Source organism: Arctopsyche grandis, chromosome 10 (genome assembly GCF_051622035.1).
Source record: "Arctopsyche grandis isolate Sample6627 chromosome 10, ASM5162203v2, whole genome shotgun sequence".
Taxonomy (NCBI): Eukaryota; Metazoa; Arthropoda; class Insecta; order Trichoptera; family Hydropsychidae; genus Arctopsyche; species Arctopsyche grandis.
The window spans coordinates 5161399-5184576 of record NC_135364.1 but is presented as its reverse complement, the minus strand read 5'-3'; the positions used below and the strand labels follow the sequence as shown (position 1 = coordinate 5184576).

Below are 23178 nucleotides of genomic sequence, written 5' to 3'. Positions count from 1 at the left end.
AGCTCACTAAGGTGAAAAATATCACATTCAGGCTCAGCAGCAACGATTTCATCGAGAAGTCGGAATGATAGCTCTTGAAATAGGAACCATTCGATAACCAACAGCATGAACTAGTGATTACGGGTTCAAGTCCCACTGGTTGCTACTGGCCAGACCTTGGTTTTCGATTGTTATCACTTATTTTAATTCGATATGTCCAGAATCTCGGTAAAGTGGAGTAAACGTATTACAGGCCACTACTATTTTTAAATATTGTTAAACGCAAAACATTATATTTAATGTTTCGCGAGATATTTTTCGAAATGAAGAAAAGTTGGACTCAGTGGAAAAGTTATGAGAATAATTCTGCCGATAATTCTGAGAAAAATTATTCAATCTTCCAACATATGTTGGAAGATTGAATAATTTTTGTAGTACATAAATATATGCATACATACAAAAGTATGCATATGTTACATTTTTTATGATCTTATAAAGTTTGTATTTTATCTATTTATCAATTATGTATAATAAATTTTCAATTAAGTATATAGGAAATAAAACACAATTTCATATATGTACCTTTAAACAACAAAAACATGATGTGTAATGAGAACAAAGAAACGAAATCCCAAATTTTAGTATCTCTATACATGCGATTCGATGAACTCATGTTTATTTTTAAGCCGACCAAAGGAAAGGAAAATGTATGAGAGAGGAGAAGGAAAAGAGGAAGAAATAAAATAAGACGACTTCTAAGAAGATTTTAACAATGCGAAATTATATAAATATATCCATCTTTGCAATTTGTGTACATATGTATGTATTACATTCACGTGTACGTCAATAATAAATGATCCCCTACTCGTAAACAACTCGACAAATACGCACTTACGTGACAGTTCCAAAGCAAAAAAAAGAACAAAAATATAATCCCAAACATACAGCCCCCATCTTGAACATTTTCAAAGACATCAAACGATACTTTCAAAAGCGGCAAAGTATTCAAAACGACGTGCAAAAGCAAGTTTATCGTCATTATTTCTATGGTATAATACAATACAATAGCGAAAATAACAATGCGTTCACGGTAGAAAGTGTTCATTGAACTTGGTTCTGGTTATCTGACTTCCATCTGACTTCGTTCTCACAACGCCAGTTTACCATCATACCAGTTTACGGCATATTACAAAATAACGGCGCACTTCCATGCAAAATATTAACAATAAACAAAAAAAAATGCACGCCGTACTCTTCCACAGCCGCCGCATGGTGATTTATTTGATTGAAATTAACCGGAATTATGACTACAGGTATTTCCGTGCAAAATTCAATTCAATTTGAACCCCACCCCCGACACACAAAGGTCTATTTCGGTATTATAATAGTGTACCGTTTCGAAATTCAAACATTCTCTATGCAAATATTCGGAACTCCACGGACGAGAATAGCACGCTCGAAACTGGGTCGAAAGTCTAAAATAAAAACAAAATAGTGAAATAATACTATGCATATTTTAGAGAGCGAGAAACGTGCCGCTGCGTTTCGTCAGTATTATGTAATTTTTTACGAATGCATTCGAAAATTGCATTATTATTTAATTGCTTTTGTTGCATCCGACCGTAGTAATTGCACGTTAAATGATTCACGGCTTTGATTCACTTAACAATATACAGTTATATACTGCGACATACATAATTAATATTTAAACAGCGTAATAAAATTTTAAAGCCGAAATAACTATTTACTATAATAAAATGATAATAAAAAAAAATAAGAAAAATCGATGTATGTATATGTATGTAGGTAGTAAAAAGTGATAAAGTTTTACGCAGCAATTTATTATTATGACGGAAAAAGCAATAAAGTCAAGACTACGAATTCGACGAGAACTTCTATTTGTGCAAAAATACATGTGCAACGATTCAAACATGATATAAAATTTATATTGATATAAAAATACATAACAATATAATTTATATTATATTGACATAAAAAGGGGTTGCATTTTATGTAGGTATACAATGTATACAAATACTGCATATGTTTGTACATATATGTACATAATATATAAGAATTAGCGAGACATCTATGTTATAGATAATACATTTTTAAAATCATATTCAAATAGTGGATAGGATGGTTTTTGCCAATTTTTTGGAGGAACTGCTTCAACAATGAAATCTCTAATTCGTTCCTGATTGGTTGATTTTTTATTAATATAAAAAATTGATGGAGGAACCGCTTCAACAATGAAATAAGATAAATTGACAGACTCTGATAGGAAACGATCGACTGGAAGTCACAAATATCCAAGTCTAACCAGCAGCATAAAGATTATACTCAGAATAAATTATTTTCAATTAAGGTCAGCTCACGGGATCGAACCCGGTGACCTCTCGGTGCTTAGTATCAACGCAACCACGAGCCACGCTGCTAGCTAATATGAAAATAGAGTTAAAACTTCATAAAAAATAAACATTACCTGGCCAGTTACATTACTAACAATGGTTAATTCCAATCAGGGCCAACTTAAAGGTGCAGCAGACTAGGCACGTGTCTAGGGGCGCCACAGCCAAGGGGCGCTGCGAGGCAGCCTCATTCTTTATTTATTTGTATATAATTGAAACAAAAATTTGGCTTTTTTTGAACATACATTTTAAATTCAACTTAATTTTTCTACTCTAAGTAAAAATACTGACTATAAAATATACGCAGGAAGTCGACAGTCGAATATCAACGATTCACGAATAAAACTCGTCAAACAATAAGCTGTCGTCGGTACAAATGGTTACATGGAATTGTATTTTAATAAAATTTGTTGAAATTTGACGTCAAACGAAATATTGTAAGTATTGATTATTGAAAATTTGTAATCAATTCTTCCATATGGATTGATTACAAATTTTTGCATCAGCAAAAGCCAGAAAAAAATTATTTAATATATTTTATTGTTGTATATATTATTGCGTAAATATTATTATATTATATTACATATTACTAAATAGACCATACTACATTGCTAAAATTTAAAATTCAAAATAAAATGGAGAAAAATAATTTCCACAAAAAATAATTCAAAAGAAAAATAGTTTCCACATTTAATTAAATGTATTTTTTAAAATATGTTCAACAATATCATGTTCCTTTTAAAAATTTAGTTTTATTCATTTTTATTAATATTATATAGGTATATCGAACATAAAACGGGCTTATTTTGAATGAAATTTATTCATTGTTTTTTCTTAGCATATTTTTCTTCAACTTGTATATTTAATTAAATTTATTCTTTAAAAAAAAATAATGGGGGGGGGGATATATAAGATATGAAAATATAAGATACCCGCGGGCTGGGCCTGATTTTAATGATGTTTCACAAAGAAAATATTTTAATTGTAATGTAAATAATTTTTGTAAAATATTTCAAAGCTACATACATACAATTTTCATTACTTTTTATTTACAATATACATATGTACTTACTAAATACACCTTGAGTAAACAGAGCTGCGTACATTATCATGAAAATGGCCTCCAGAAAATATCATCAATAGAGTATTCAAATCGAACGGATATTTAATCAACCCACACAAACTCCTTTGAACGTCAAATATAATAATAATACAATAGTTTTGGGTCAGACGATAAATACGCTCGCTTACACACACACACACACACACACACATAAGTACATTGGGGAGGAAAAGTTCCCAAATAGTTGTTGGAGCCAGTGGGTGGGTATTCCTCCACTAGGCAACCGTATTATTTAATCATTTAATGGGTGTACATCAGAGTTGTCTAAATATGACCAAAGGCGATAAATCCCGAACGAAAGTTTTGCAAACCACGCACTATACATACATACGCGCATATACAATTTTGTAAACACAAATTTTGGTATATGTATATATATACATAAAATAAAGTTCCAGTTTAGCATCGAAATCCTTCAAAACTTGGCGAATTGCGGAACTATCTCAATAGCGAACGATCGGATGCTAAAACAATAAGCACTCGAATGGAATAAATTTGGCAAAACGTGCGTACAAAGGTGAATGTTTGATATTATTACGTGTACATCTGGAGCTCGTAGACGTGATACGGAGAAATGTCCCTTTTTGAGAGAACACCCACTCGGGAGAATTATGTAGCGATATCCTCGACATTAGGAAAATGCGAAGGTTTTCCCTCTGTCTCTCTCTCTCTCTCTCTCTCTCTCTCTCTCTCTCTCTCCTTTGCGTTGGGAAAATACATTTTCACGTCTCGAGGAAATTGAACGTCACTCGCATGCGGCCCAGGAAAATTTTGCGATGCGCATGCGTTATTCTGATACTCTCTGTCAAAAATCTAGAAAACGGTTGATGTTTTATTTTATTTACACGTGCACACTCGCCCACCAGATTGCTCCAAAGCGGCGAAGACTCGACAAATTGTATATTACGTGGTAATTGAATTATTAGTCACATTGCGGTGGTCACAAAGACAATTTTTTCTATGAAAATCGCGAATACGCAATTTTTTGACACTCAAGTTCTCGTTAGTATGATAGTTATCGTTGGTATGATGGACTTTTCGGCTGCCAGATGTTCCGTTATAGAGATTTTAGTGACTTTGTGACCAGTAATCACCGAACCATATTACATATATTAAAAACATAATTATTACATACATACACATGTAAATCAGTCAGAGATTACAAACATCGTAAACAATACGATCAATAACATTTTTCATGTAAAAATACGAATTTTGAAATTCAATAATCATCCACAGAGACATAAATGTAGAGAAATCTGGCAAAACCTGAGATGTAACAATATCTCAACAATTTTACAGGAACCGTTTCAATGAAAATCGGAAAAATTGGCAAATTCTGATAAGAAACGATCGACCTAGACAAACCAAGGTCTGGCCAACGACGAGACGACGAGTGGGAATCAAACCCGTGACACATTGTACGAAAGAATACAACACTAACCACTAGACCACGCTTCTGGTTATGTATTATTTATACAAACAAACAAATATGTGGATTATTGGTTTAATAATGAGGACAGCTTGAAGTTGAACGTATACAAAGATTTATTTAAGTTTAAGTTTCGACCATTGTGACTTTAGAGGAGTCCCGAATGCGCCACAATGGTCGAAAAAATACAGAGATATGAGGAAAATAAAAATATATACATACGTATATGCACAGACAAAAATACATTTATATATAATCATAAAAAAAACAATAGCAGATAAAGTAAAAATATCAAATAATAAAATACAAAGTAGGGAATGTCTTGCACCTACAGCTAGCATCAATATATGTACATATAAGAACCAGCTGAAAATACAAAGCATCCCTTCGAGGCCCAAACAAATCAAAATTCCACTCATGCATCACATTCAATTATGAAAATTATGATGAGCGCAGACTACCAGACAAATAGGTTAAAATAATCTCCGATAACTCCGGAAAATATATCACATTCAGGCTCAGCAGCAACGATTTAATTGAGAAGTCGGATAGCTCTTGGAATAAGAGCCATTCGATAAAGAACTATGCAAGCAGGAGGTACAACCATACATATACATATATGCATATGTAATGATGATGTTTACATATATAATGATTAGAGGCAGGATAGTCACAGTGCTATCCATTGTTCCATTGTTGTAAATCCTTTGTAAAAAAGGTTCGGCAAACCTTTAACAATGCATTTACAACCTTTGAACAATACGCGGCACCTTCTGGGTCCGGTGACTAATAATGATGATGTTTACCAAGTATATCCATAAAGATGGTGGTCAAAGAGGAATTCAATAAAGATTTGAACAAGTTCAGTACCTAATTCTTCGTAGCGAATGATCTATTATTTATTATACATTCAAAACACGTCTATTTTTTCAGCTCTTTTGTTCTTTGGTATCAAGTTTTATTATTTGCTTTTTATTCATTTAAAAAAAATACTCGGATGGGCGAAGTAAGCGACGAGCCCGAGGGGTTTTCCTGTTCACGAAATAAGAGAAAATAAAAATATATAAAACACAGTTTTCTCAAGAAAAGGAAATCAAAATAAAAATACACTTATAAGACCTTTTTATAAGGAATAAATTCGGTCAATCATTTGCTATACGCACAATATACATACACAATATACATACACATATACATATACTATAAAATATAAGCTTATAAATTATAATATAATATTATATTTAAATATAAAAATCCATCTTAACACTTGCCGCACTGTGATGGCTAGCGAGTGACCTGGACTTGTATTTTATTTTATTTTTCCAAATATATTGAATGCAGAGTCTCCACACTTCGTGTATTCCTCAACAAAACCTCTATGATTCGAATTATGCCATTACAAAATAAAAACATCGATCAATATGAACAGAAATAATTATTTTCGAGGGAAGCCCCTTGTACAAGTGCCTCACAGATGCGAGAGAGAGGGGAAATTCAGTACGCGTCGGCCTCTACGATCAGTGCGAGAATGATATCCGCCTTGGAATGACGTCTCTGTTTCAGCCATTATATATTATTTTTAATTTCTTGCATTTAATTTATATTATTTGACGTTTAATACGTGAGCCGTTATATTTGAAAGTGGCATAAGTCCACTGATCTTCATTTCGAGAAATATCTCGCAAAACATCAAATACATTCTACATACAAATAATGATTTGTGTTTAACAATATTTAAAAATACTGGTAAGACGATTATTTATCTGGTAGCCTGCGCTCATCATTATTTTCATAATTGAATGTGATGTATGAGTGGAATTTTGATCTAATCTCTTCCATTTGGCCTCGCAGGGATGCTTTGTAATTGCGGCTGGTTCTTATATATTGGTGCTAGCTATAGGTGTAAGACATTATCGCAGGAATGTTCCTATAAATTGGTGCTAGCTGTAGATGCAAGACATTCCCTACTTTGTATTATATTATTTGATATTTTTACATACCTCTTTACATACAGTTCACATGGTTTTCGTGTAAGTGGTAATTTTTTTATATCTCTTATCTCTTATCCGATCGTTGTCATACTTTGCCATATTGCTCATTTTGGTCATCAATATACGTTAATGTATCGTCTGCCATTACGTTGGAGATAAAATATCGTATACAATGCGTAACAAATATCCACAATTTTGGGTACGGTGACGTCTAGCAAGCTACTATAACCTATTTTCCAACCTGTTCGCCGTGATATGGCCATATCAGATTTTAATTGTTTAAACGCCTATAATTCGCTCTATATTTTATAAAATTTGCTCTCTAGGTTCTCGTTATCTCTAATATATAAATATTTATAGTTTTAACTCTCATATGTATATATAAATTTCAAATTTGGCGTGTAGCTTCGTGTAATTACTTTATCTGCTACTAGTTGTTTCACCCGGCTTCGCTCAGTATTTGTAATAGAAACAGCGTAAACACGGTGAATCTAATAGTAAATATTCATTTGTTTTTTTATTAAATTTATTTCTATCGAAAAGTATATAATATTCAACCAATTGAATTGTCGTCATAGAAACTTTTGTACTTTTGTTTTGTTTACGAAGTTCCCAACCAAAGATACTTACATATATACATACTTACATACTTAAATACATACAAAGTCTATTTCGAAATTATATATTAGATTATTATAATGCTATAGTTGTTTTATGATTATGTATAAATGTACATAATCACAAAACAAATTCATAATCATAAAACAACAATTTTTTTTCCGTGTATATATTTTTATTTTTCACATCTCAGTGTTTCTATTTTTTCGAACATTGTGGCGCATCAGGGACTCCTGTAATGCCACAATGGTCCAAATTTAAACTTAAATAAATAAATATCCATATATGAATAATATAACATATACATAAGTGTATGTTGAATACTATAATATTACCTAAAACTTTAATCAACATACACGAGTCTGCGCTCAAGCTAAAATCATCAGAGTAAACATAATAATCTGAAGCATTCGATACAATTCTGAGAAGCACGTCTATTCATGAAAGCGCTAACCACATGTAAATTACATAATACATACATATGTATGTATGTATGTATGTATATTGATACAGCGATGATATATACATACATTTAATTAAAAAAAAACCCACATTAAAATTATGTATGTTTCACAAGTCAACATGAATGAAAAGCACACAATTACGAGAGAAAACCAAGCTATGCATAACAAATAACAACAACAAGCTATGAATTACGTACTACATACATATAAAATCACAAACATCTCGACGGAACACATTTCCCCGATTCGCAAACAATTACGAGAGTAGCACAACACGTGTCGACTCTAAATCGCTCTTGCCATAATATACGGTGACCTTGACTCGTACACGTGTCCTTAGAAAAAGCTCACTCAAGCATCGGGCCTCTGCACGAAACTTTTAATTAAATCGTGAGCTTTCCCGACACGCGACCCTCTTTCGCAACCAAACAAGCAAAAGAACACGTCATGGTTTCGCACACTCGCGAAATGCAAAAACATAAAACAACAACAACTTCCGGCACCGAAAGGGTCAATCGAAGGGCAAACTTTCGATTTCGAACCCATTAGAAATGTTCAACGAAAAAAAAACACAAACACACACACGGACAATGAACACACTTCATAGTTTTAAAATCTAATTATAATAATCTTGCGGTCGACTTTAGCGTGCGAATTCGCAGTAATTTTCTCGCCGAAAAAAAAAAACCAAACAAAACAAATCGTTCACAACAAATCACAAAGCACGTCGCACGTATAAAATTCATAAAATATTTATATGGTCGCGTGGGAGTTTTTCACGGGCAATTGACTGAAATAAGAAACACAAACGGAGAACAATGGACGCGTTCGTTTCCTATTACAATTGGTTAAAAAAAACTTACATACAATACGAGAAAAAATAGACTCATTCATATACATAATATGTAATTAATATCGACAAGAGTGAAATACATACACACATACCAGCAGCGTAGTCTAGTGGTGATTATTGAATTCTTTCGTGCTTGATGTCACGGGTTCGATTCCCACTAAGAGTCTCGTTGTTGGTCAGACCTTGGTTTGTCCAGGTCGATCATTCTTATCAGAATTTGCCAATTTTTCTGATTTTGATTGAAACAGTTCCTGTAGCTTTTCCTTCCTAATTTTCTGTTGCAAACCTTGAGTTATTGTTATATCTCAGGTTTCGCCAGATTTCTCACCATAGATGTCTCTGTGGTTGTTTATCGAATGTAAAAGTTCGTATTGTTACATGAAAAATGTTATTAATCGTGTTTATACGATGTTTGTAATATCTGACCATAGATATCAGGTATTGTTTCGATTTAATGTGTACGTATGTACACACACATTAATTATGAGTTTTCAATGTCTTGTAATAAATTAGCCATAGTGACGACCTGGAGTTAATCTGTAATGTCACTATGGCGAAATTGTAAAAAATAAATAAATAAATAAATAATACAAACGTAGACATATGTATGTAATTTAAGGCCCAGTTCTCAAAATGACGTTGTAGTGAACGTACAAGTGTCCACGTGTTTGTATATTTTAATACCCCACAGTCAAGTTATGAGATAAAGTTAAAAACTTTTACCGCTCTTATGTTAAATGTCAAAAAAAAAAATGGTTAAATTCCTTTCATGCTAAATTGCCGAGTGTGATTTTTTATATGCCAAAAAAATGAGGTTATAACTCACGACAACACACACGTGTTTTTCGCTTATTATTTTGTAAATATATAGCTACATACGTACGTCTGATACTTAAAAAATCAATCCGCCTGTATACATAAGTACATATGTACATACATACATACGCAATATTTTGATGTCAAGTTGAAAGGAAAAGTATTGCGCAGTCATTTGGCACAATCAAGTTGATTGTTTACTTATACATAATTAGCGAGCGAGAATGTGCCTAGAAATTCATACTTCAACTTAACATATCTACTTGCATCGTCGAGTGGGGGGTGAATTCGATAATTTAACTGATCAGTTCGACTATGCATAGTTATGTAGAACGATAACTTACAGTTAGTCCTAGCTAGATATTGTGATAAATCTATGCGAAAAATATATGAAATTTACCTATAAGCCCGAAAAACATGAGTAGATTCTATGACAGAATCACTAATCACTAATAAGAGTTTTGGTGATTACAACAAAATGTCTATACCCTTCAAGTATAAACACAGATTACCCAAACACAATCTGCTTTAGGTCATCGACTTTAGAGACTCTTTAATTAATATTAGATGTATTATGAGCATTTATAAGAATTGTAAATAGGTTTTTGAGCTCTTTTTCCTATTATGCTGTATATTAAACATTATAATAATATAATACTATTATTACTAACAAAATTAAATTAAATTCTAAAATAGAAAATTATCAGTAGATCAGTAGCTATTAAAATAGATATAAGATGTATTGGGAACATAATTTAGTAATAATAAAAAGCAATTAAAAATCAAAATCAATATAAAAATAAGTGTTTTCTATTGATCAGGTTTTTGATTAATTTTTCTTTTAATATATTATTTTTATGATCGGCGCCTTTTAAATAACAGGGCCGCCTCACCCCCCCCCCCCCACCCTTTCGTCAGCCCTGTAGGTACATACAACGATCGTTACCTATCAGAGTTTGCCAATTTTTCTGATTTCATTGTTGAAACGGTTCCCGATTAAAAATGGCTAAAACACCTTCCTACCTACTATTTGAGTATGATTAATGTACAATTCATAGATGTCTCGTTAATTTGCGAGTTTTCTGTGTCTCGTAATTCAACGACTTGTGTAATAAAAATGCTACATTGTTTGTAATTGGCCAGGAAAGCGCATTGGGATTTACCTGAAAGGAATTCCTGGTATGTGTATGTAAAAAATAAAAAAATAAATAATACATAATACATAATGTACATAGAAGATGGACGAGATAAATACATACAAGGTAGCTCACGAATCCATATTCTTGCTTATAAAATGGACGATTTATATACATACTCTACGTGCGTACATATTATATGTAGTTTGACACAATTCTAAGCCCAGATTGAGATTGACGACAATATTACATAACGCCACGTGGAGACAAGGCTCAAACGAACGAACCAGAACGCTCAAGATCAAGAACTGCGATCCACACAGCAGGTCCATTGTTCGATGAACGCGGAGAGGTCACGGCGAGACGGACAGACAGACAGACAAGAGGGGGGAATAGAATAGTCTGTCAGCGGGCTGTCAGGAAACGGCCATTGTTCCCCACTTACATAACAAACGAACACACGTCCGTATAATATTTCGATCTAATAAGAATTTGATGAGTGCGTGTGTATGTACGTAGATACATACATATATGTACGAATGTATGTACATAAATACATATATACGACGAGATCGCAACGAATGCACCAATTCGTCCATTGTTGACGTGGAATGCGGCGAAAGCGCACATCCATTATGCAGATTGCGTAAGCAGATGAACTCAGGCGATGGCTGTCGTTCAATTAACATATGTACATACATAAATACGTCAACGTAAATCAATCGAGTATAATGATGCCTTACTTAGTGCGCATTTTGTCAATTTGAAAAAATGGGTTGAGGTCGTTCCTTTTATAAAGGCCTACCTCCACTCCGCGGAAAATGTGAGCAAAATCCACAATTAGTACGCGATCTTTGCGTGCGCATCTTTTCCGTGGAGTAGTGGCGAGCCTTTATAAATGGAACGCATTTTTTTTATTTATTGACACATTTATAATTGAACTTAGCGTGATATATCCGACTCTTGCCCTTGTCTTTTTCATCATCATCATCATCATCTACAGCCATTTACCATCCACTGCTGGATGAAAGCTTCTCCAACATGCTTCCACTCGTCTCTGTTTTACGCAAATCTCATCCATTTCACCCCACACATTTTCCTAATTTCGTCCACCCATCTTCTCTGCGGTCTTCCTTTTACCCTTTTGCATTCTCTCGGGTACCATTCAAGCGCTTCTTTTGTCCGCCATTCATCCATTCTTCTAGTCACGTGACCGGCCCATTGCCATTTCAATCTCTTTACTCTATCCGCTACCCATGTCATACTTCTCACCCACGTGTTCCGCTTCCTGTCTTTCCTCGTTATGCCAAGTATATTTTATTTAAGTTTATACAATTGTGGAATTACAGAAGTCCCTAATGCGCAATAGTCGAAAAAATACATAGACAGGCAAAAAAATAATAGCATTATAATAATAGCAGTTAAGGTAAAAATATCAAATAATAAAATACAAAGTAGGGAATGTCTTGCATCTATGTATATACACCTAGAAAGCAGTTGCAAATCCCTGAGAGGCCCAAATGGAAGAGAAAAGATCAAAATTCCACTCATACATTACATTCAATTATGAAAATAAGGATAAGCAGGCTACCAGACAAATAGGTTAAATAATCTTAAAATAAATGAAGAATTCTTCAAATATCTAGTACATAAATTAATTGCCTTTTATTATATTATAATTCCAGAGAAGGCTTGATACGAAAATGAACTCATTGCTCATAGGAAAAAGTCTTAAAATTAAATTTTGGAATATATAGATTTTTCATTCCAAATTGACCTTATTTCATTTCAAATTGACCCTTTTTCATTCCAAATTAACCCTTTTTCATTTCAAATTGACATTAAAAAGGGGTCAATTTGAAATGAAAAAGGGTTAATCTGGATTTAAATCGCTTATCCGAGCGAATCAATATGTACAACGATTTGAATTTTTTTGTAATTCAACTGTTGATATATTTAAATTTTGACTAAAAGATTTAGGGGACTAGGCTAGTCCTATGACCTGTGGGCCAGTCACTGACCCAAGAAGTATTTTTGAATGACCCACGCGTGAAAATTAAAAAAAAAACTAATAACGTTGAAAGGGAAGTGTACTGGTCTTGACATTTAAAAAAAATTAATAATATATTTAAAGAAATGGATATCAACTAACAGAAAATTGTTTCTGTAACAACAGGCGGTGCCTCCCAATATGGTGACCCCTTTTTAATGTCAATTTGAAATGAAAAAGGGTTAATTTGGATTTAAAAATCTGTATAATCAGCGTTATTGAAAATTAACTTGATTAAATTTTCTTGTCTGAAAGAAATTTATAAACACTCACAGATTATATATGTACATATGTATGTATGTTTGTAGAAGCAAATGACTGTCCGTCTATACAACAAAAACACCAAACACTACTATCACAGCCCGAGCAAAACTACGTAAGTTCAACAACTCGAGACCCTAAACCGCAACGAAAAGTCTCAAGACGACAAACATTCGAGAACTTTACATCGCTAATCACTCCTCGAAGTATTATTTACACGAATTTGAAAGGTCGAACGTCCAACTGGCATCGCTTATTCCGTCTGCCCAGCTTTGAATGGTGTGCGGGTTAATTAAACGTGAAGCATCAGCACGACCCGATGCGGAAGTTCATTTAGCAATCACGAATAGGACCTCGAACGAGAAAGGTCCAAAGACCCTCTCTATTCATCCACTCGCATGACCGCAGACCGTAATAAAACAAAGACCAATCCGGCAGAATGCAAGCAATTACTGCACACTTTCCACCCCACTAATCTCCTGGGTCAGCAACCGATGCTCGAAAGTAACCGAATATATATCTACTCACTTTGTAAGGCTCCATCTGGTTCGCTTCCAAGAAGAGAAGCTGTCGATCCACGAGAAACTCGACGGGTTTCCTGGGTCCCATGGCACAGGACTTGAGTGCTTCGAACGTCTGGAAATAGAAAAGCAAGTAGGCGGTTAGTCGGGTTTAATGCGATCAAATTTTAAACCCATATCGAGTTAAATCGTGGGTCAATTGCCGGTGAAATTATTAACGAAGTTGACCCCAATTTTGAAACGGTTGAAACATTCATCGGAAAGGGGATGATGATGATGATGATGTTGATGGAAGGTGTGGGTGTGAATTTTTAACGAAGTCTCCCATCGACCGGGTATTTATTAAGCCGAGGATTAATACGGGTAATGCGACGGAGATGAGGGAGGGTGAGGTGAACGTGGAAGCCGAAACAAAAGTTATTAGGCAACTTTAAAGTAACTGTTGGAACTAATAAACCCCTCCTAGCGCTGGCTCGCCAGAAGACAGGATCAAAACAAAGGACGCGATAACTGCCTGCGAAACAATACCCACAATGGTAAATAGCTGTTTAAATTGGTAGTTACAATGTATATGTACATCTTTATTCATAAGCGAAGCGAATTCTCGCGTAGACCCAAAAGTCATTACTAGTAGTAAGTAGGACCTTCATAAATAATGGGAGGGCTTTGACCTGCAGAGAGTTTATGCATGTACTTTTGGGATGTTTTTCCAATTGATTGGACTCAAATTTTAAAAACGTCGGCTCAAAAGTTCCGGATACGCTCTTTCTATCACTGTTAGAGGACCTTTTGTATCTAAAAATTCATTGGGTAGAGTTACCAAGTTCAAAAGCAGACAAAGTTAATTCCAAACTCCCAGCTGTACGGTCAATTGTATTGTATAACGCTCTATTTGAAAGCATTCATTGAACGACCAAACCAAAACTCCTATCCTTGAGTATTGAATGAAATTGCGTACAGAACAACAACACCTCAAGATGAAACAGAAACTAAACAAAGGATCGCTTCATTATCTACACTCTCTACAAAATGCTTGACGAAATTTTTCAAATTCTTAATGGTGGGGAAGTAACAAGAAGAGCATGTTTAAAGGCTACGACTTTTCTCCTACCTATCCAGCTATGAAGAAGAGCATATCGTTTGAAAATTTTAGCAAAAGTGAGCTATATGTAAGTATGTACCTATAGAATCTGGTTGTAACGAGACACATACTGTAAAACGAAGCTCGTTTAGAACGAAGCTTCGAAGTGCCGCAACGGTCCAAACAGACACATTATATCTTGCCAACGTCATCATTCATTCTACACATGCACGCCAACTTAATCATTCATACATGCATTTTCTAGGCTATAAAACTAAATCCCACATGTAAATATATACAGATATACTGGAATAAACTAGAAGCTACCATCAACACAATAATTGTCACAAGTATTGAAGATTATGACTCATAATTTATGAGCAAAAATCGGCGTTGGTCGGATATTTTTCAAATGACAATTGACCGCTTCGATTAGATTTCAAAGCAAGAGAGCAAAAAAGTATGGTTTTCCGTGAAGAAATTGACAATAGTGAACCATTTTTTGTGCGAAAAGCATCCAATGACCGCCTAAGAATGATTATGTTATGTTTGTGAGTGTGTATCAGGTGGCGTGCCGTGACTTTTAAAACGAGGGACTTAGTATGGACAAATAAATAAATATTTTTAATTTTTGAATTATAATAATCTTTCAGTTTTGTGCTATCATAAATATCCTAATTAGCCTACCTTTGTTAATAACATAATATTTTGAATGATTTGTCGCACAATCGATCAAGAACACAACATTCCAAGACCTCGTTATTTGTTTTCATGCACTCCGCACTGATTTGTTCTGAGGGAATCGTTTCGTGAGCTGAGTCCCTTACTATATTTGTATTAAAGAAACTAAACAGTTCAGAATGATGATTGAAAGACACAAATCAGAATTCCCTTAGTGAAAATTCAACAAATGCTTGAAGAGACAAGTAAATTAAGACGTTTCGTCTTCGACGGAACGCCTATACATAACAAATCGTCAATACCGCGAAGGGAACAGCATTGAGCGGCGAGTCCTTGCAAGCGAACAACGGGGCGAACTACACCATAACAATCCACTACCACTACCACTAAATTTTGACTAAAAGATTTAGGGGACTAGGCTAGTCCTATGACTTGTGGGCCAGTCACTGACCTAAGAAGAACTTTTGAATGACCCACGCGTGAAAATTAAAAAAAAATACTAAGTTGAAAGGAAAGTGTACTAGTCTTGACATTTTAAAAAAATTTAATAATATATTTAAAGAAATGGATATCAACTAACAGAAAATTGTTTCTGTAACAACAGGCGGTGCCTCCCAATATGTTGGGAAAAAAATATTGGTTTTATTCAGCAGCTTAAGCAAACTATTAGACATTCTCAGATTGAATTTCATTTTAAATACTATTTGCGAAGCAAGGTTTAAAAACATTTTCCAATGTTATTCCTTTTATTTTTTGCTCTTCACTTGTAAAAGTATAGTAAAATAAAAATAAAACGTAAACCTTTTTGAAGGATCAACTGTTAAAATTTTCTGTTAACAAATATTTGGATTTCCAAATTTGTTCATTTTTATGATGAACCTTTTTTTATGCTCTCTAGCATTGTAGTTTGCCCTGTTTCCTGGAAAATAGACCCAAAACGCCCTGTTTCCTGGAAAAAGCACGCTTCCGGTCCTACCCCTACTAGTGACTTAAGTCTAGTACAAAAAAAAAACAGCACGCCACTGGTATGTACATTTGTATATGTGTGTAGAAGAATTGTAAAGAAAAAAGAAATGCATTCTCTATTCAACATTACATATTATATTTTGAATTGAAGACGATTCATTATATTCAAATCAAATATGCGACCGTGTATGGAAGAGCACGAGGCCATATTTAAATATGTAAATATGATACGAAATAAAAAAATAAAAAAAAACAGAGTGCATTATACCCACGCATAAAAAAAAGGCGAACAGCCGCGAAAAAGACCGGTCGTGTGCAACGTGACGACCGGTTTTCGAGAACGCAATAATAATAAATGTAAGCACAACACACTTACGAATAAAAAGAGAAGTAGAAAAAAAAAAAACTAAACGAGCGAGAGAAAATGAACGTGCGCTAATTATACGTGCGGACATGGTCGAAAAGCGGCAGCTGCTTCGATCGAATGCGCGTGCGCAACGAAAACCGGTACCCTATGTAGAAGAATAAGAACAAGAATTAGTGGACGAAGATGGCGCCCGTCAAGGTCAAAACGGTCAGATTGTATACGAGTAGGATTTCAACATACACATACATACATACAGCCTTTTACATCACACCCCCTATCCGCTTTTTATTGATATCCTCAATGAAACCGCGGTTAACCTTTTAAATGCGGCACGCAGGTGCTGTTTCGTTCGCATCCGGTTCACCGTACCGGTCGACGTACCACCGGTTCGGGATGTCGTGCCATTTTTTTATTTAATATTTATTTGCTCATTTTTTTACCCTTTAAAATAACGTCTCCACGTGGACTGTTTAAGGCGAAATCAGACAGCGGTGAATGTGGCACGAGTTTTTTTTTTTTTTTTGGATAGTTTTAATCATATAGAATTAAACAATTAAAATCTGACATAGCGAGATGGTGGCGAAAAGGGATATAAAGTAAGAAGGGGCTAGTAACGTTCAATGCGAACGAACAATGTGGACGATAGGGATGACGGTCACCGCACCGAATGTTAAAAATTTGAATATGTTCATTTACCATGCATACATATGAAAAATGGTTAGTATATATATCAGTGGCATGCGGTAAAAGTCTCTCCCCCCGTCGTACATCCTCACTTAATTTGCGTGAGCAAGATACAAGAGGAACAAGAGGAACAGGCTTTTCCTCCCGTATCCTGTGCGCGCACATTAAACAAGGCTGTATGACAAAAAAAAAGAGATAATTTCACCGCATGCCAATCATATATGTATATTATATATACATTAATATATACATAGTACCGTTTACAATGCACCCTTTATTTATCTTTCGACTTAAGATCTTTCGATTTTCGATCTTTGCCTTCCGATATTTGTTTTTTCGATATTTTGACTTTCGATGCCGTGAGGTAGACCCGGACGATAGACATCATCAAGAAATATGATGGGAGTACATATTTTCAAACGCGTCTATTACGATTATTTTTCACCATCGTAATGACGGACGTCATTTCCACACATATTGATGACCAGACCGAGCAAAATGGCAAAGTTTGAAAACGATCGGATAAGCACCCAAATTTCTTCTGACTAGAGAAAGTAAGAAGAGGCTAGTAAAAAAATGTGGCGTTCATGGGACGCGTGCATGGGATAGTCCTTTCAAAACGACACATTCGACCTATGTCGTCGAAATTGTATGGTAGTATTTATCCTTGCTTGACAGTAATCTATAAAATCTAAATAAAACCACGTACCACCGCTGTCTGATTTCGCCTTTACTGTGCCCATACCTATACTGTGTGTATGAAATGATGTATAGGACGAGTCGTTAAATATACGCCCGGTAATAATACTTAAATGTTTTAAAGAAGAAAGTTTTCGATTAATGTGTTTTGTCAGCGATGACTTATGGATGCAAAACTTTGCCGATGAATGCTAAAATATTGCGTAAAGTTCAATGCGCTCTGGATGGCGTGGCACGTTGTTCGTTGAGTGGCTAAAGCATTGGAAATGGCATAGGACATGTGGTTAGAAGATATGTATGCAGGTGTTCAAATAGTATCCCAAGTGTAAAGATGAGTAAAAATGAGAGGAAGGCCAAAAGTGAGTGTTTAGAACAAAGAAGAATTGAAGCGTGTTGGATAAGACCTCATCTGACAATGAACGGTGAACGGCTGTAAATCATGATGATGATGATGATGATGAAGTCGAATGAATCATAACTACATAGATACGGTTTGTTTATATTCGATTGTTGTATTTGTAAAAGGATCAAACTAAGAAGTCGATACCAAATGGTCAAATCTATTCAACGTTCTGTAAATTTTTAAGACACATACACACAGAATCATACCAAACGGTATGCCTAGGTCCACTCCAGCTGTGAATGGACGTGGCTTATGTCATTGTTGATTAGTATGATCTTAAAAACACTAGCCCGCCTAATCAATGCCAGGTCAAAATTCACCCCCTAGAGTGTTTTCGATGGCATATTTTCTTTGTATTAACAATGATCGATGACAGTGATTCCTATATTTGAAGAAATGTGGGATAAACTTAAAATATTAAGATCGTACATATTAATAAAGACATAAAGATACGCCTCCCACCACTGAAGTCCATGACGCGCCCCGTGCCGCACTTTTAAGTGATTATTCTTAGCATTTAAGAGGCGAAAAATTACACAGAAATCCATGAAGGATTTGGTTCGGTCATTATTATAATACAAAAGTCACTAAAATCTCTATAACGGAACATCTGGCAACCGAAAAGTCCACCATACTAACGATAACTATCATACTGACGAGAAATCGAGTGCCAAATATTCCGTATTCGCGATTTTCATGGCAAAAATTGTCTTTTGTCAAAAATGTCACTTACCATAATCCAATTACCATTTGACTCAGAACTTGTGACAATGTGGAGTTTTTAATTAAGAAAACGTTAAAAATTATACATAAAAAACACGTCTGGTTTTTTTTCGTTCGAATATAAAGAAACGATACGCGCACGAGAGTATCATAAGACTTCTCCAACCCGAAAAACAAACTTACAAAACTGCTTGTGTAAATAACATAACGCACACACACGTGCAATAATGGCCTCACGTGCTTTGGATAAAACATTTCCATGAGAAGTGGCAGAGTTAGAGAGAGAAGGGAAGAAGATGGGGGGGGGGGAATTCAAAGGATCACGTTTATAAGCAATTTAAAGGTTCACGTTTCGGGCATTCATCTTCGATAATGACCGAAAGTCAAATGTTCCAAATGCACAGCTGCCTATTATAATGAGTTGAACGAACGAGATACATACGTACATATTCGAAAATAAATACATGGACTATCTTACCACGGCTGGCCATCGACTCTGAACGCCATTTTTCGTCCTTTCGGCCATGACGAGCATCTCTTCCACCATGAAAGCGTGAAATCGATTCCCGTAAACGTTGACCCATTGTCGTTTTATCCACCCTTCTTCGTCGTATTCCACGAGCACCTGTAATAATAAAATAATTCACATGAGTGTCTTCCACCGACATCTATGTTTCAATTTGTAAACTAAAATAAAATAATTTATTTTCATAAATTTAAACGAATTCGAATCACATCAGGAAAAATTGTATTTAATTTCATTATTACGCTCAAATAATTATTGGAATTTAAATCACAGCAAAATCTGAATTATGTTATAAATTTAGCGAAGAAGCACACCTATCGGTGTAGAAATCTGCTTTACCATAAGTTGCGCGAAGCTTCTGCCAGGTAGCAGCACTTTACGGTAACTGCATTGTAAATTAATAAATAAATCGTCCCCACACGTACAATATCGAAATTTAATTGTAAAAATTAATATTTTATTTATTTGTCAAAATAAAAAATAAAAAATAAATTTTGTACGAATAATAAACATATTTCAACTATATATGTATGTACATACATATATAAATGAAATATCTTAAAATATAACTATAAATGATTTCAATTCCATTTTGAATTGTATGAACTGGAATGCTAATACATCATCATAATCATCATTTACAGCCATTCACCAGCAACTTTCACTTGTCTCTAGTTTCTCATCCCCACATTTTTTGTTATTTCATCTACTTATCTTCCTTGTAGGCTTTGTTTCGACTATTCAAATTCTCTCGGGTACCATTCTAGCACTTATTTCGACCATTCTTTTAGTAAAGTGACTCGCCTATTGCCATTTCAATCTCTTCACTCTCTCCACTATATCAACTACCCTTGTCATACTTCTCACAAACGCATTCTGTTTCCCATCATTCCTAGTTTTGCCGAACATACAGCGTTCCAACTTCTTTGAAAAACTTTGTGCAATATGTAAGCGTTCCACGTCCAAATTTCACGTCATCATTGGCAAAATAAACCGATCGAAGATCTTTTTCTACAGGTAGTTAGTTAGTACACACTTTGCACACTGGATAAAATGCAAATTTTTGAAATCCATGAAGTGAAAAGATCACCCACTCCAAGCAATTTATCGAACTAGATAGTTGCCGCAGCTTCTTCTTATTTCATCTCTAAAGAGACGTAAACGCGAACGCGAAATAGAACAACGAAATGTCCAATATGGCGACGTTGAAAAAAAAATGCAAAAACAAAAGAATAAATAAAATAGAATAAAGTAATATGATTAGAGGTAGGATAGTCACAGTGCTATCCATTGTTCGGCAAACCTTTAACAATGCATTTACAACCTTTGAACAATACACGGCCCCCTCAGGCTCCGGTGACTAAATATGATACGTCAGCACATGCGCATTGGTAGTCAATTCGTGTTACAGTGAGCAGTGACATATTTGTAGATAGTAAAAATTATCACTTACAAACTACGTACAAAAAAATGTACAAGCTTGGCCACGATAGTCGATTTGAAGCTACCTGTTATACACGGTTCGGTTATTATTCCGCACAAAGTGATTTCGCGCACGTCACTAAAGTCGCGATCACAGAATGTCTGGCACCCAAAAATTCCATTCATCAAGAGTTACCCACGCCAACTATTATATTAACGAGAATTTGAGTTCAAGATATTCCGTACTCACGATTTTCATGGCAACGATTGTCGTGTGTAAAAAATTAAATAAATAAAAACAAAAGCAAAAAATGACATAATAATAGAATATAAAAATTCTTGGATATCTTTAGATTAAATAATAACTATAACTAAAAATATCAATGTTTGTTCAAGTTTGAATTAAAACGTAATAATATTTTATTAAGTTATATCAAGACCACATTTGTTTCATGTCCATATGTAACAGCGAGCATTCATTCGCGATCGAAAAGTTTGCACAACCTGACCTTCCGCAACTCGCGCTTCATACGCGATGCAACACATTTGAAAATAAACATCAACATGCAAAAGAAAACAAAAATTGTCGACTCATCGTAGAGCTATTCAAATTATATTTACATTTAATTATAAGTAGGTTAATTCAAATTTAAAATAATGTGTGTAGTCTTTAGCGTTATTATTTTTTAATTTGATACTACTATATTTTAAAACTCATTAAATTCAACCTTAAAAAACACCAGACAATATGAGCGCTACAATATAACGCGTAATTACTCGAAAACCCCACAAAAAATAGAAAAAATAATAGCTCTGCGAAGGGGTTGAAGAGAGGTTTAAAAAACGAGCACACACAAAGCAAAAGAAGGCGCATGATAACGACGAGCAACACGAACGTATACGATGAACAAGACGAATAAGTACGTCGAATAATAAGGGTATTGTGTCGACGAAGTGTGCGAAGAGAAGAGTGTACCATATGGAAGAGGTTTTGAACCAGTGATCCGTGGAGTCATCATTCAAAGGCTTAAAGTCCCCAGAAACCACCATTAAAAAATCGTTTTCAATATAGAATTTTAATAAAAATTTCAAAAATCAATCAATGTATTCTAAAAACAAATATAACTACAACGATTTGTTAAAATTATGATAAAATAAAATATGTCGAAATCGTGTATATTGGATAGAAAAAAAAACAAATGAATCCGATTGTTGAGTATGTATTTTAAAAAATTATACAGGGCTATGAAGTCGGTTTCGGATTTGTTAAATCGTGGCTTTTTGTGTGACTCCGATTCCGATTTTGATGTATGCATGAATCGTTGAATCCAAGTCGATCGTTTGTGGGATAAATAAACACTTCTTGATTCAGAGTCACCAACAATATACAAAATTTCTTTTCTTTTTTGGTTAGGAGAAATTTGTGTGGGGCAGTGGCCCGGTTGTCCTCAGCCACTTAATCGCCACGCGTTTGTAAAAACCGATTCGATTATTTTATTATATGTGTTTAGTGCCAACCCTTGACACTACCTCTTGAATACATATATTCCAAACTAACGAAAAACTATTGACTTTTTTCAATTACATTAGTATCACAGGATATTTTTAGATGTCACTGTGAAGAAACCAAAATTAATATCAAGTCATAGCCTTAAATACAAAGGAGCGCGCACCGGTGCGCTTATGGCGATGAAGTGGTTGACCCTTTGAATGCTGACCAACACCGATAGGCGTTGTATTTTGAGCATCTATAGAGTAAACAAGAATACTACCCGCTAAGCCATTCCAGGTAGCATTGAAAACAAAATGTATTGAACATCGTGTAATCCGTGTCATTCATTTGTCAACGTTTATAAGGACTGGTTTACACCGGAATTTCTGAATTTATAACCACCTAGATGCTGATTATTTTAAAGTGTGGCTTGGAATTTAGATTGTGAGCATAATTTTTTAACAATAATAAAGAAGATG

The 23178-nt window shown here is 34.6% G+C and overlaps 1 protein-coding gene across 1 annotated transcript in view; it reads right to left on the bottom strand.

Annotated features, from left to right (window-relative positions):
* LOC143917856 (uncharacterized) overlaps positions 1–23178 on the bottom strand; it is a 396623-nt gene that overhangs the window by 289018 nt on the left and 84427 nt on the right. The window contains exons 2-3 of the mRNA XM_077439464.1: positions 19738–19884; positions 13663–13770 (exon numbers count right to left, since the gene is read on the bottom strand). Of these exons, the coding sequence (XP_077295590.1) occupies positions 13663–13770; positions 19738–19884 (255 nt within the window). The remainder of the gene's footprint in view (positions 1–13662; positions 13771–19737; positions 19885–23178) is intronic.